The 15,013-nt window shown below is 46.0% G+C and overlaps 1 protein-coding gene across 1 annotated transcript in view; it reads left to right on the top strand.

Moving 5' to 3' along the window:
- Positions 1–15,013, top strand: part of KIAA2026 (KIAA2026 ortholog) — a 126,012-nt gene that overhangs the window by 22,626 nt on the left and 88,373 nt on the right. The window contains exon 3 of the mRNA XM_033925788.1: positions 9,087–10,510. Coding sequence (XP_033781679.1) covers positions 9,087–10,510 — 1,424 coding nt within the window. The remainder of the gene's footprint in view (positions 1–9,086; positions 10,511–15,013) is intronic.

The following is a 15,013-nucleotide window of genomic DNA, read 5'->3' as shown; positions in this document are numbered from 1 at the left end:
GAATTCAACAAACTCTTTTGTTCGGCACCGGGTCGGCGATGGACTCCTCGACATCGACAGCGGTACCACAGAAATCGGCACCGTCTACTTCGACACCGCCCGACCCCGCATCGGCGTCTCTGGCGCCAGGTAAGCCGGCTAAGAAGCCTCCCTCTTCCCTCGAGCGCCCTCCAACTACGGTGGCGACACCGACCTTGCCGGCCTCGCGCCGACCCCGCAAGCGCTCCGCCCCGATCTCGGTGAGTGCCTCGTCATCGGCCTCCTCATCGCCGGGGCGTGGAGCGGCATCTAAGGAACCGAAGCAAAAGAAAGCGGTTCCGATGCCACCCCTAGATGACCGTATTTCGGCCATCTTAAAAGTTCAACTCCAGGAACAGTTACAGCGACAGCTCGAGCACCTGTTGCCCACTATCCTGGCACCGCTCCTTCCGGTACCAGACCGGCCCGAGCCCCGTACCGAGCCCCGTACCGAGCCCCCGGTATCCACCCCTTCGGTACCTATCAACACCTCCATGCCGATTCTTTCGGCTGAGCAACTTCATACCCATCCGGTGGTTCACTCCCATACCACGACGGATCCTCCTCGGCACCAGGCAGAGCGTCATACTTCCCGGGACCGGGATCGACGCCGGTCCTCCTCTCCTGGTACCGTTTCGGTGCGCTCTGGAAAATCTTTATCCAAGACTCGCCATACCGCACCTTCCACCCCGGTGTCTCGACATGCACCAGAGGTCCGGGACCCTGACTTATGGGAGGAATCCCCTCCCGGTACCGAGGAGGATCCCTCCTCATCTGATGAGGACCCGTCGGCACCCGATGCCACCTCCAAACCGGAGCAGTCCTCTTTTTCGAAATTTCTAAGGGAGATGTCTGCAGCCCTATCCCTTCCTCTAGAATCTGACTCAAAAAAGTCTCAAGCCTTCCTGGAGGCTTTAGATTTTGAACAACCTCCTAAGGAGTTCCTCAAGCTTCCCGTGCATGACATCCTATGGGAGACTTTTTACAAAAACTGGGAGAATCCCCTTACGGTACCGGGGGCCCCCCGTAAACTGGACAACCTCTATCGTGTCATCCCTATCCCAGGGTTCGACAAGTCTCAATTGCCCCATGAGTCCCTCCTTGTTGAATCCACCTTAAAAAAGACTCAAGGCTCCAGTGTCTATGCCTCTACCCCTCCTGGCAGAGAGGGTAAGACCATGGACAAGTTTGGCAAGAGGCTCTACCAGAATGCCATGCTGGCCAACAGGGCGAACAACTATTCATTCCATTTTTCTTTCTATATGAAACATTTGGTCCAACAGCTGTCCGCCCTTCAAAAGTACCTGCCGGAGCGCAAGGTACCACTGTTCCAACAGCACATCTCTGGCCTTCTTCAATTGCGCAAGTTTATGGTCCGCTCGATATATGACTCATTCGAGCTCACCTCCCGTGCCTCTGCCATGGCCGTAGCCATGCGCCGCCTGGCCTGGCTGAGAGTCTCCGACCTGGACATCAACCACCAGGATCGTCTAGCCAACGCCCCCTGTCTCGGGGATGAACTTTTTGGAGAGTCACTGGATTCCACCACCCAGAAACTCTCCGCCCATGAAACCAGGTGGGACACCCTGATCAAACCAAAGAAGAAGGCTCCGCCTGCCCGTCCTTATCGACCTCAGTCGTCTTATCAGCGCAGGTTCTCATCCAGGCCACTCAATCCGCCTCCTCAACAACCTCGGCGGCCCCGTCAACAACAGCACCATACCCAGGCTCGTTCTCAGGCCACTCAACCCTCCAAGCCTCTTCAGCCTGCCAAGCAGTCTCAGCCCTTTTGACTCTTCTCTCCAGGGCATAGCCAGTCTTCCACCTTCGCTACCTCTTCCACAACCAATCGGAGGTCGTCTCACCATATTCTCCAGCCGTTGGGAGGTCATCACATCGGACCAGTGGGTCCTCAACATCATCCGCCACGGCTACTCTCTCAACTTCCAGACTCTTCCATCAGACAACCCTCCCGTAGAGTCTGCTTCACACTCATCTCAAACCCCCCTCCTCCTGAGGGAGGTTCAATCCCTCCTCCTTCTCAATGCCATCGAAGAAGTACCTCCAGATCAATGGGGTCAGGGATTCTACTCCCGCTACTTCCTGGTACCCAAAAAGACGGGAGACCTCCGTCCAATTCTCGATCTCAGGGACCTCAACAAGTGTCTGGTAAAGGAGAAGTTCAGAATGCTCTCCCTTGCCACACTCTACCCTCTTCTTTCTCAGAACGACTGGCTATGTTCCCTGGACCTCAAAAAGGCCTACACTCACATCTCCATCAATCCGACTTCTCGCCGCTATCTGCAGTTCCAAGTACTGCACCGCCACTATCAGTACAAGGTGCTACCGTTTGGCCTCGCTTCTTCACCCAGAGTCTTCACCAAATGCCTCATAGTAGTTGCGGCCTTCCTCAGGTCTCACAACCTCCAGGTGTTCCCCTACTTGGACGATTGGTTGGTGAAAGCACCTTCATCTCAACTTGTGCTACAGGCTACTCATCACACCATCTCTCTCCTCCACCTCCTGGGGTTCGAGATCAACTACCCCAAGTCGCACTTACTTCCCACCCAGCGACTTCAATTCATCGGAGCTGTTCTGGACACCACTCTAATGAGGGCTTTTCTTCCCTCCGATCGTCAGTGGACTCTGCTCCACCTCTGTCGTCAGGTGCTCCAACACTCCTCCATTCCTGCTCGACAATTGATGGTCCTCCTGGGACACATGGCCTCGACAGTACATGTCCTTCCTCTGGCACGTCTCCACCTCCGCACACCTCAATGGACTCTCGCCAACCAATGGTCACAGACTACGGATCTTCTTTCTCATCCCATCTCTGTGACATCATCTCTTCAGCAATCTCTCCAATTGTGGTTGAACTCCTCAAATCTTTCCAGGGGTCTGCTCTTTCATCTGCCCCCTCACTCTATGACCATCACCACGGATGCGTCCCCCTATGCGTGGGGAGCTCACCTAGGAGATCTACGCACCCAGGGACTTTGGACCCCACAGGAGCGTCGACATCACATCAATTTCCTGGAACTCAGAGCCATGTTCTACGCCCTCAAGGCTTTCCAACATCTTCTCTGCCCTCAGGTTCTCCTCCTGTGCACAGACAATCAAGTCGCCATGTACTACATAAACAAGCAAGGCGGCACCGGATCTCGCCCCCTTTGTTTGGAGGCTCTACGCATCTGGACCTGGGCCACGGACCGCAACCTCTTCCTCAGGGCGGTCTATATCCAGGGCGAACAGAACTCCCTGGCCGACAATCTCAGCCGCATCCTTCAACCTCACGAGTGGATGTTGGACCCTCCGACTCTACTCTCCATCTTTACTCGATGGGGCACTCCGCAGGTGGACCTCTTTGCAGCACCTCACAATCATCAGCTGCCCCTCTTCTGCTCCAGACTCTTCTCTCCTCACCGTCTGGCCCCGGATGCATTCCTACTCGATTGGAGGGATCGATTCCTGTATGCCTTCCCTCCACTTCCTCTGATGTTGCGGACCTTGTCCAAGCTCCGCAAGGACAAAGCCACCATGATTCTCATCGCCCCTTGGTGGCCTCGTCAACACTGGTTCTCCCTCCTGCTCCAACTCAGCTCCAGGGAGCCCATTCCTCTTCCTGTGTTTCCTACTCTACTTACACAGCAGCATCAGTCTCTACTGCATCCCAATCTGTCTTCACTCCACCTGACAGCTTGGTTTCTCTCGGGCTGACCTCTCCGGAGAATCTATCTCAACCTGTCCGCCTCATTTTGGACGCCTCCAGGAAACCGGCCACCCTCCAATGTTACCATCAGAAGTGGACCAGATTCTCCTCGTGGTGTCTCCGGCATCATCATGAACCCACCTCTCTAGCGGTGGAACTTGTATTGGATTGTCTGCTCTCGCTGTCCAATGCTGGCCTCAAGTCTACCTCCATCAGAGTCCACCTCAGTGCCATCACTGCGTTTCACGAGCCTATTCTCGGAAAACCCCTCACGGCTCATCCTCTGGTTTCCAGATTTATGAGAGGTCTCTTCAATATCAAACCGCCTCTCAAGCCTCCTCCTGTCGTCTGGGACCTGAATGTGGTTCTATCAGCACTCATGAAACCTCCGTTTGAGCCTCTTGCCACAACTTCGCTCAGGCTTCTTACCTGGAAGGTGCTTTTCCTAATTGCCATCACCTCTGCCAGGAGAGTTAGCGAACTGCATGCACTGGTTGCTGACCCACCGTTCACTGTTTTTCACCATGACAAGGTTGTTCTGCGTACCCACCCTAAATTCCTTCCCAAGGTGGTCTCGGCTTTTCACCTCAACCAGTCCATTGTGTTGCCCGTCTTCTTCCCTAAACCTCACTCGCATCCTGGGGAACAGGCGTTGCACACGCTGGATTGTAAGCGTGCCCTTGCTTACTACCTTGATCGTACCAGAGCTCACCGAACATCCCCTCAGCTATTTTTGTCTTTCGATCCCAACCGTTTGGGTCGTCCTGTCTCCAAACGGACACTTTCAAATTGGCTTGCTGCCTGTATTGCATTCTGCTATGCTCGGGCCGGTCTCTCACTGGAAGGAGCTGTCACGGCCCACAGAGTCCGAGCTATGGCTGCTTCTGTAGCTTTCCTCCGTTCCACGCCCATCGAGGAAATCTGCAAGGCAGCCACTTGGTCCTCAGTTCACACGTTCACTACTCACTACTGTCTGGATGCGTTCTCCAGACGGGATGGACACTTCGGCCAATCTGTGTTACAAAATTTATTTTCTTAATGGCCAACCATCCCCCCTCCCTCTTTGTTAGCTTGGAGGTCACCCATGTGTTAAGAATATGCTGCCTGCTTGTCCTGGGATAAAGCACAGTTACTTACCGTAACAGGTGTTATCCAGGGACAGCAGGCAGATATTCTTACGTCCCACCCACCTCCCCGGGTTGGCTTCTTAGCTGGCTTATCCTAACTGGGGACCACGCACTCCTCCGTCAGGCGGGAAGGCACTCGCGCACGCGCGGTGCGGCCAACTAGAAACTTCTAGTTAAAAAGGTCCGTACCGAGGGCTCCGTCGGTGACGTCACCCATGTGTTAAGAATATCTGCCTGCTGTCCCTGGATAACACCTGTTACGGTAAGTAACTGTGCTTTCGGTTCTTTGGAGATGAATCTTCACATTTGCAAGGCGCTCTTTTCTCCTGTACTTATTCTTGGAATATCGGGGTAATGTTGCTATTCTTATTGGAGAGCAATATGTTTCTTACCAGTGATTAGAGCAATGGACTTCGGTCTCGGGTTTGCTTTCTTCTGTCACCATGAACGAGAGTATGGGGTTCTGTACAGGTTCTAGGATCCATGAGGCTGCCTCCACTGGGATCTTCGGTTTGTTTTCACATTGGAGCGCTACAGCAGTCACTTTTGTTCCAGTGTTTCCCGGTATCTCACGGCTCCAGTTGTATTATTTGTAATCTCCTCATGCTTCGCTCTGTATACTTTGGTGGCTCAGCGAGATTAATCCTTTCAAAGGCGGGCCTCGGTCTTGCTGGACTAGCTCATATTCACCATACATACCAGCCTGTCAGTTTGGGGGGCTCAGTGCTTTCTATCCTCGGCTCAAGGAGTTTGGTCTTATGAGGCGACTCAGTACTTGTTCATTCTTCTTCTGTGTAGCATGGTCAAACTATGGTTCAAATATGTCACAGGCCGTATCGAGGTGGAAGAGGATCTCTTTTTCCTTAAAGGACCCACGGCAACAAGAGGGCATCCATTGAAAATCAGGGGTGGGACATTTCATGGCGACACCAGAAAATATTTGTTCACCGAAAGGGTGGTTGATCACTGGAATAATCTTCCACAACAGGTAATTGAGGCAAGCAGCGTGCCAGATTTTAAGAAAAGATGGGATTGGCATGTGGGATCTCTTCATGGAGGTAGTTAGGGGGTGGGCCATTAGTGTGGGCAGACTAGATGGGCCCTTTTCTGCCATCATGTTCTATGTTTCTATGTTACCATGTCTGGTGTTTCGGACCATTTTTCCAGAATGCCGCTAAAGGGTGTTTTTTTTTAGGTCAATATTATGTTGATGGTATTTCTCTACAGCCAGGGCAGTTTTGCTGTACTCAGTTGGCGAGTTATATTATGGTTCTTCTTCCATGGGTGGAATCTCATGTTCCTCTTCTGTTGGCAGCTATTTTTGCGGGATAGAAAAGAGTTTAGGTAGACTTTCTCACCACAAAATCTGAGTATGGACCATCTATTGTACGCCTTTCAGCGCTTTAGCGATACTAATTATTAGTAGTGCAATCTTCTTTCTGGCACTTGGGAACTAGTTTCTCAGGCATTCCAGCGCTTTGTATAGGGGTGAGATCTCCTGGTACTATTCCTTATGGCCTCGTCTCGATATTCAAAGCTTCCTCGCTTCGTCAGCAGACATAGGGAGTGGCAGTCAGAGGGGGTAGCAGCGTTGCTTTTTTCTCGCCTCTGGTTTCTCTTTTTTCGGTTTTTTCCCCTGGTTGCTGCTTGGATGGATTCCCATCTCAAGCTCGCTTTCAGGGCACAGTAATTAGAGAATCTGCGGATTGGCTGCGCCATCCATTCTATGCGGATCTGATGAGTTTTTCGGTAGCTGAACTGTTGGGATTCCTGGTATCTATGGATTTCTTCACCTAAGGTCCGATTAACATGGATATTTGTCCTACTTTGATATTACGCCCTAGCTTTTGCACAGTCATGGCTGACGTGTTAGGGTTATGCGATGCAAGTTATTTCTTCTCTTCTCCAGGCGTTGCAGTCGTCTTCACCTGGGTCTTATGCTTCCTTTTGGAGATTTTTCCTTTATTGAATTCTTCTCCGCATTAGCTCCCTTCTGGAGTTCCAGGGAAAGCAGCCTTTGATGAACGAACTTAATGCTCATTCAGCGGGAGCAATGGCTACTTCTTTGACTGAGCCCGGAAGGTTTTTTCCTTGGAGGAGATCTGTCTTGAGGCTGGTTCCTCTTCTCAGCATTCCTTGTCTATGCTTTCCTGGTTGCGTATGGCTGCGCGGACGGAGCCTGCTGTTGCTTCGGTCATTGTGGAGGTGGTGTTCGCTTCCTGCCCAGGTTAAGGATTGCTTTGCTACATCCCACCAGTCTCTGGATTCATCTGCTGCTGTTGCTAAGGAAGGAAAAATTATGTTCTTACCTGTTAATTTTCTTTCTTTTAGAAGCAGCAGATGAATCCAGAGCCCCACCCTTCTCTGGTTATTGGCTCGTGGTTTCTGTTTCATGAGTTTCAGTAGTTTCATTGTGGTTGCTCGTTGTATTCTGTTTTACTACCTTTGCATTTTCTTATGGGAAAGAAGTTTTTTTATTTACATGCTAAGTATATTACTAGTTCCGGATGCTTAGGCAAGGAGAGATACTGAAGTTGCAGGAGGCGTGCCAGCCAATAGGACCACCTGTTAATCAGTTTCTCTATCTCCACCTGCTGGTAGATGTGTGCTATCCCACTAGTCTCTGGATTCATCTGCTGCATCTAAAGGAAAGAAAATTAACAGGTAAGAACATAATTTTTCCTTCACATCTATTTTGAGGAATCTTAGCTCATTCTTCTTTGCAAAATTGCTCTAATTCAGGCAAATTTGTATGTATGTTTTTTTGTGCATGAACTGCATATTTCAGGTTGTGTCACAGCATCTGTATTAAATTCAAGTTAGGACTTTAACTAAGTTTCTCTTACATCTCTGGAGTCCATACTGATCAATCCATTCCCATGAACTGAACTTGTAGAAGTGAGAATACTTACAGCTTTGAGCACCTCCCATATAGAAGCGGTCCTTCCAGGTTTTCTTCTGCAAGTGAACTGTGCAGAGATGTTTCTTATCTGCTCTGCTTAGCCATTTTTCTTTTTCTTTTTCTCGTTCAAAGTTCATTTTAGTGAGGCTTTGGTTGCCCGAGACCCCATTCTTGGGGATTCTTTGCCTGGGAAAGGATGAAGGTTCCACTGAGCCAGACTACTGCTCTGCAGGGCAAACCTTCGGGTGGACCTGAGGAACCAGTCTGCTGTGTACCTTCAGGGTTTGGGATCCATTGCCCTGGGAGCCAGCTCGCCTTCTGAGTTTCTTGGTGACTTGAGCACAGGCTGTGGGTGCCTTGTGTAAGAACCCTTTGTGTATCAGTGTGCCAGCTGCATATTTGCCCACTCCCATCACGCATCAAGGTTCTGTGGGGTGGTCAAGTCTAAGAATTCAACTACATTTTGTTTACACTAAGAATGAAATATAAAGAACATACACCATAGTGAAAGTCAAAGGATGTATGTGAAATTGAGGAACCATAGGAAATAGGAAGAAAACGTTTACCTAAGGTGGCCACCTAAGATACATCTACAAGGTGCTAGACAAGACCAAGCCCCATTATTCCACATTTATAGGACTAACTTTTGATAAATACTGTCTAGCAGGGCTACTATTCATACAGTTGAAAGATGATTGATATAGTACAGACTTCAGACTAAAGTAGTTGTATGCTCCACATTAAATAAATTCACTAGTTTAAAAATACCTAAATAACTTAGTTCTATCTAAGGTACCAGGGGGTCACTTCTGCCTCAGAACATATGGATCTGTGCCTTCAATTTTCATATTAGCACAAAGTGAATGTAAAAATAAGCCCAATTAAAAACACTAAAAATAAGAGCTACCAAAGAATGGTATATCATTTTTAAGTGGTTTTCAATGAAAAAAATCAAAATGACATGATGAAAATTTCTAAAAACAGTAAAAAAAAAATGTTATCCTTACCTTAACAGGTTCCCAGAAGGTGAATAAACTCAGTAATATCTTATTGTTATAAGAGTATATATCCAGGACTATGAGGTAGAGACTAGGTTGATAGGATGACAATTATTTATTTATTTTTTTTTACTACCCCAAAAAATCATAACTAGCCTTAGTGCAAAGTGGAAATACCTGGTGTGTTGGCCTTACTTTGGGATTTGGAAAAGTTGCATGCCACATCTGTCTTTGTAATGCTTTATCTCTGGCCTTTAATTTTGTGATGGGCTGCAATAAGGTTTGAATAAATGTAACAGTGTAGCCTATTTATTTATTCTTGTTTTTAATAGGCTTCGAGAGCAGGAAAGGAAAGAGGCAGAAGAAGCCAGCCAGAAAGAAATAGAAGAATGGGAAATAAATCTTCTTGCTCTAGCAATGCCTACTCGCATGGAGACCATGTGGGAAATTCCAGCCATTGGCCACTTCCTTTGCTTAGCTCAACAGATTCTAAACTTGCCTGAAATAGTATTTTATGAGCTTGAACGTTGTCTGCTAATGCCACAGTGCAGCGCCTTCTTGTCGAAGATCATGACATCCCTGCTCAGTCCACCTCATCGCAGGCCCAGCTTGCATCGGAAACCCACACTACCATATGAAATATGGGAAGCAGCACTCCGGCAGAAAATACAACAGTGGTATACTGTAGTGGGGCAAGCAGAAAACCCCGACACTTGTGCCGAGAAACTTGGCCTATGCCCTGAGTTCTTTAGAGTTCTGGGTGAAACAAGTCCCCTAGAGGAAAAATCATTTCACAAGCTACCCTTCTACCAAAGGGTTTGGTTGCTGAAGGGACTCTGTGATTTTGTGTACGAGACTCAGAGTGAAGTGCAGGACTCTGTACTTGGGCAACCTATCCATGAGTGCAGAGAGGTGATCCTTGGGTATGATTCCCAGGAGAACGCCTACATCCATTTTCCACAGTTTTGCGGGGCTGACATAAGGATATACAAACAGCGACCTTTTCAGGCACCTGAATTTCCTGTTCCACCTATTCGAATACAAAGACCGCCACGAATTAAACTGCAGAAGATGAAACATGAATATGCCAAGAAGAACAATGGAGAGGTCCAGTTTACTGGTGAGGCAGGTCTAATACCAAGTCCCAAGATGGAACTGGACATGAATTTTGATTCTTTTGAATGCTATCCATCAGACATTGAAAGCAATGGCTGCAGCATTCCTATAGGGCAAGAAATAATACCCAGCTGTGAAATTAAAAGTCACAGGGTTTGTGACTCCAATAAAATGGGCTGCTGTAAAGAAAATGTGAAAAAGCCAATTGGCCCTGGGGAGATGGCTGGCTATGGGGAGCCTCTCAGCCCAGGAGAAGTCAGAATTGGGGAAAATGGGGAAAAGTACAGTGAGGCTTCCCTAGTGAAAACTGAACCCAGTCCATTGAAAGAGAATGCTCTTAAAATGTGCCAGGTCCATGTGAATGGAAGCCACAGTGACAACTTGGATCTGAACTGCCACAGAATGGCAAGGGACATCATCCTGGAGCAGTCGCTGCTATACCACAAAAAGCTGAAACTTGCCAAGGTACGAGCGAAGAAAAAGAAAAAGAAAAAAAAGAAACTAAAAGATATTCTGAATGAGAACCTGCAGGAAAAGCGGGATGGCCTTCAGTCTCACTCATTCAAGTCTTACAAGCCTGAGATCCAGAGTACCTTGTTTCTCATCAAAAAGAAAACCAAGCACAAGAAGCACAAGTCTGGTAAGTTGGAAGTGAAAAAGGAAGGAAATTGTTGAAAACAAAAGGATTTAACAATTTATACTGTAAATGTTCTACACTGGTCCTTCAGAGCTTTGTGTTACATTTTATGTCACATACATTTAAAGTATTGCAGATATAATACTAATGTTTATAGTATTTGCTTCAGTATGTTTCTTGCAACATTTATAGAACTGAAATGATCCACATGAATATACTGTGCAAGTTCTCATTGCTTGCATACCATGAGTAAAATAATGTGGTAACTGAGTTGGAAGCAACAGAAACGAAAAGAGGGGAGTCCAACCTTGTCTGCAGTGAAAAAAACAACCAGGAAGAAACAAGCCAAAACTGCAGATATGTACAACGATGTAGGCAAAATTTATTGTGACAACCAAACTATATATTAAAACCTTTTTACCAAACAAGGGACCCAACACGGTCCATGTTTTGGACAACCTTCATCAGAAGTCCATGGTAGTAAAAGGAAAAAACATATGTCACAACAAATGTTGAAAAGTATATAATAAAGCCAAACTGATGTTATGTCACGCCGAGAGTCACTGTGAATAGTAAAAATCGCTGAGTTGGTCCACTTTTAAGGTATAGAAATAAAACAAAGCATAAAGGAAATAAGGCGATACCTTTTTTTATTTAACTAAATACATTAATTTATCACCTTATTTCCTTTGTTTTGTTTAATTTCTGTATATAACCTTGCATACCATGTGAAGAACCAATAATATCAGGGTACAGTAGTATATAGCAAACATAAGTTCAAAAGAAACGTACTGTATAATAGATTCAGCAGGGAAACCGCATTCACACTATCTCATCAAAAATAAAACAAACAAGACAGAAAATAATAATATATATTTTGGCAGATTTAACCTTGTGTTCCTCTACATATAATTATGAGAACAGAAAATGAACTTTAAAATTGATATGAAAGAATGAAATGAAGAATGAAAAATTGATGATATATATGTATGGAGTTTTTTTCAGACCAGTGAATGAGGTTTCCCTGCTGAATCTATTATACAGTACGTTTCTTTTGAACTTGTGTTTGCCTTCTCTTTAGCTGTCATGCTGTCAAGCTCTATCACTCTGATTTCTATTGCGCTTCCTTTTTCTCTCTCGCCTTCTTTTACTCTCTCTAGTTTGAAGCATTTTGCTACTGATTCTTCACAACAGGTATGAAAATCTTCTCTTGCTAGTGCATGTCGTGATCTTAATATCAGAAGATACCAATTAAAATATTTCAGAAACTAGGGATGTTTGTTGTTTGAACCCATAATTAGTGCTGCAGTAGCGTAATCAGTCAAATCTGAAATCCTACAGTAACCATAATACGTATATGCAGAGTAAAAATGATAAATTTAGATTTTTTTTGGCTCATATTCATTTTAATAACTATTTGAATGTTAGAACTTTTATGCAAATCGATGTGTCTTAATTTGAAACTTTTATAGCACATTAAATTGATTTTGTATGAACTAAATTTTAAAAGTTCATTAAAACCAAATATGCACTAATGAATGTGCATCCATAAACTATTTCTTTCTGAGGAATGAAAACCTAAACTTTGGAGTTGTCTAAAGAAAGCACCACACATCGCACCACTTATATTTATGGATGTAAAGGCTAGAATGTTACCCCACAGCGATATGGTGGATCTTCCTGTACACTAAGCTTTTATCTCTGGGGCTTAATACATCTCTTTTTGGGCCTGAACATCCCAAGTTTCCTTTAGTAGAACAATCTAAAAATGAACAGCTTACTATTTTTGTTGAACCTTTCTCTTTTCTTTCCAGTTCACACTTAGGGCTCCTTTTACTAAGGGCTCCTTTTACAAAGGTGCGTTAGCGTTTTTAACGCACGCACTGGATTAGTGCGCGCTACCCGAAAAACTACCACCTACTCAAGGAGGAGGCGGTAGCGGCTAGCACACGGTATTCTGCACTTTAAGGCCCTAACGCACCTTTGTAAAAGGAGCCCTAAGGTGCGCTGGCGGTTTTAGCACGCGCTGCATTGCCGCGCACGCTACACGCCAAAAGCTAACGCCAGCTCACGTGTACTAAAACCTCTAGCGCAGCTTAGTAAAAGGAGCCCTTAGCTCAGTTACCACTTTCAGGGCCCTTTTGCAAAGCTGCGGTAAGCATTATTGCATTCTTACCACAGCTAAAACTGGCTACCATGAGTCTAGAATATGAAGAATTATAATAAAAAACAGAATTCATTCCATTGTACAGTAGGTTTCTTATGCTGCAGAAACAACTTGGGATGCAAGGGAGTCTCCTCTTTTATGCATATCATTTGTATTTGATGTATTTACGTGGTAAAATTAATAAAAAAATATTTGGGGAAAAAAAAAGAAATAAACAGAGTTGCTGGCTGGAGGATTGGAGAATAAAGAGGAATTGAGATTAGTACGAGATTTTTCATTATTTAGGCTCTAATTCAAAGCTAAATATCCATATAGTGGCCACTCACTATATGGATATTTATACTAGCTGCTGCTTTCCATGGATATTCAAAAGACACTTAAGAGCAGCTATGGCAATTGGATTAGTCTAGAAAGACCACATGCGGTACTAAATTGACCCCTCAAAATATAAAAACAATAATGAATTAAATGAAACGTATCCTCAGTGTGGGTAGTAAATAAGTACAAGGAGCTGGGAACAAGTCACCGTTCCAACGCTTCTCTGCGTGACTAAATAAGCGAGACAATTGACTCGCTTAAAGCTGCACATCATTAGGATACGTTTGTGTGCATTAATTAGAAACATAGAAGCATGACGGCAGATAAAAGGCCAAATGGCCCATCTAGTCTGCCCATCCCAGTAACCATTATCTCTTTCTCTCCGAGAGATCCCACGTCCCTATCCCAGGCCCTTTTGAATTCAGACACAACCTCTGTCTCCACCACCTCTTCTGGGAGACTGTTCCATGCATCTACCACCCTTTCTGTAAAAAAGTATTTCCTTAGATTACTCCGGAGCCTCTTAACTTCATCCTATGACCTCTCATTGCAGAGTTTCCTTTCAAATGAATAATAAAGTGCACAAAAACTGTGAGTTGGTTTTTTTTTTTTAACTTGAAAAATAATGCTTTTATTGAAACAGCCACATAATAAAGCAGAATACAATACACTACAAGCTGCAATTAGAACAGGGAAAGTCACAAACAATATTGCAGTATAACACAACATGCTACCCACAACACTCAATAGTCTAGCACAAAATATTGTAAAACACATACCCCCCCACCCTGCCTTCCTCCCACACACCCAAAGAAAAAGTCACAGTAAAGCATCTGAACAGCAAGCTACACAAGCAAAAAAAATCACTGAGTTTCCATTGTTCAAATTTCCGTCAAATGCGATCAAACCGAGGCAATGTGCCCCGCCTGACAGCTATAAGCTTATACATAGTATACCAGTTGCGTAATTTATCCACCACCAAATGCCAGTCAGGTTGATCCGGCCTCTTCCAACTAGCGGCGAGGACCAACGAAGCAACAGTAAAGAACAACTTACTGAAGCTCAATTCCCCCTCCTCCAGGGCATGGTCATACCAATGAAGTAAGGGCTCCTCCCATGATTCCCGTGCAGTCCTACCCAAGATCTGAGTCAAAATATCAAAAAGAGCCACCCAAAAACGTCGTACTCTTGGATAATCCCACCACATATGCCTAGAGGTGCCCAGGAGACCACAACCCCTCCAGCATAGCCCTACCCCTCCTTTTCCTATTTGTGACACCAGTGCTGGGGTATAGTACCAACGGAAGAGCACCTTATACCCATTTTCCACCAAAAAAGCTGCCACCCCCATCAAAGCCACCTGACCCCAGATCCCCTCCCACTCCAGTTCTGAAAGTTCTCGACTCAAATCCTGCTCCCACCCCTTCATATAGGGAAGCTTAGCCCCTCGCCTAGCGTTTAAACACTGATAAAGTGCAGAAATAGCCCCCTTCTGCAATATTGCCCCACCAGTTGTTCAAACTGAGTCTTTGCCCCACTTAAATCCCAAATAAGATCAGTAGATTGCAAATAATGTTTAACTTGCAGATAAGGAAAAAAATCCAGAGGGAGCAACCAATATCTATCCTGGAGCTCTGGAAATGGTCGCACTCTACCAGCCACCAGATCCCAAAACTGCCCTGTGCACACCAGGTCCTTGGCTTCCCACATCACGAAGATCCCCACCCCCTTCCAGGAGCAAAATCATCATTATATCTCAGCGGTGTGAACCAAGAATACCGACACCTTCCGAACCCCCCTCCACACCCACAAAGTAGTCTGTACTGCGGAAGTGTTACCTACCACCACACCCCTCCCTGGTAACCAAGGTAAATGGAATAAGGGCGACCGCCCCACGTCCTCCTGTTCAAGATCAAGCCAAGGTTTACACTCCTAAGTTTGCCACTCGATCAGCGCCCTCAGTTGAGCTTTGATAATACTTCACAATATTGGGGACCGCTAATCTCCCCTCCCACCTACTC

The sequence above is a fragment of the Geotrypetes seraphini genome, chromosome 1, assembly GCF_902459505.1.
Source record: "Geotrypetes seraphini chromosome 1, aGeoSer1.1, whole genome shotgun sequence".
Classification (NCBI taxonomy): domain Eukaryota; kingdom Metazoa; phylum Chordata; class Amphibia; order Gymnophiona; family Dermophiidae; genus Geotrypetes; species Geotrypetes seraphini.
This window is presented reverse-complemented; position numbering and strand designations above follow the sequence as displayed.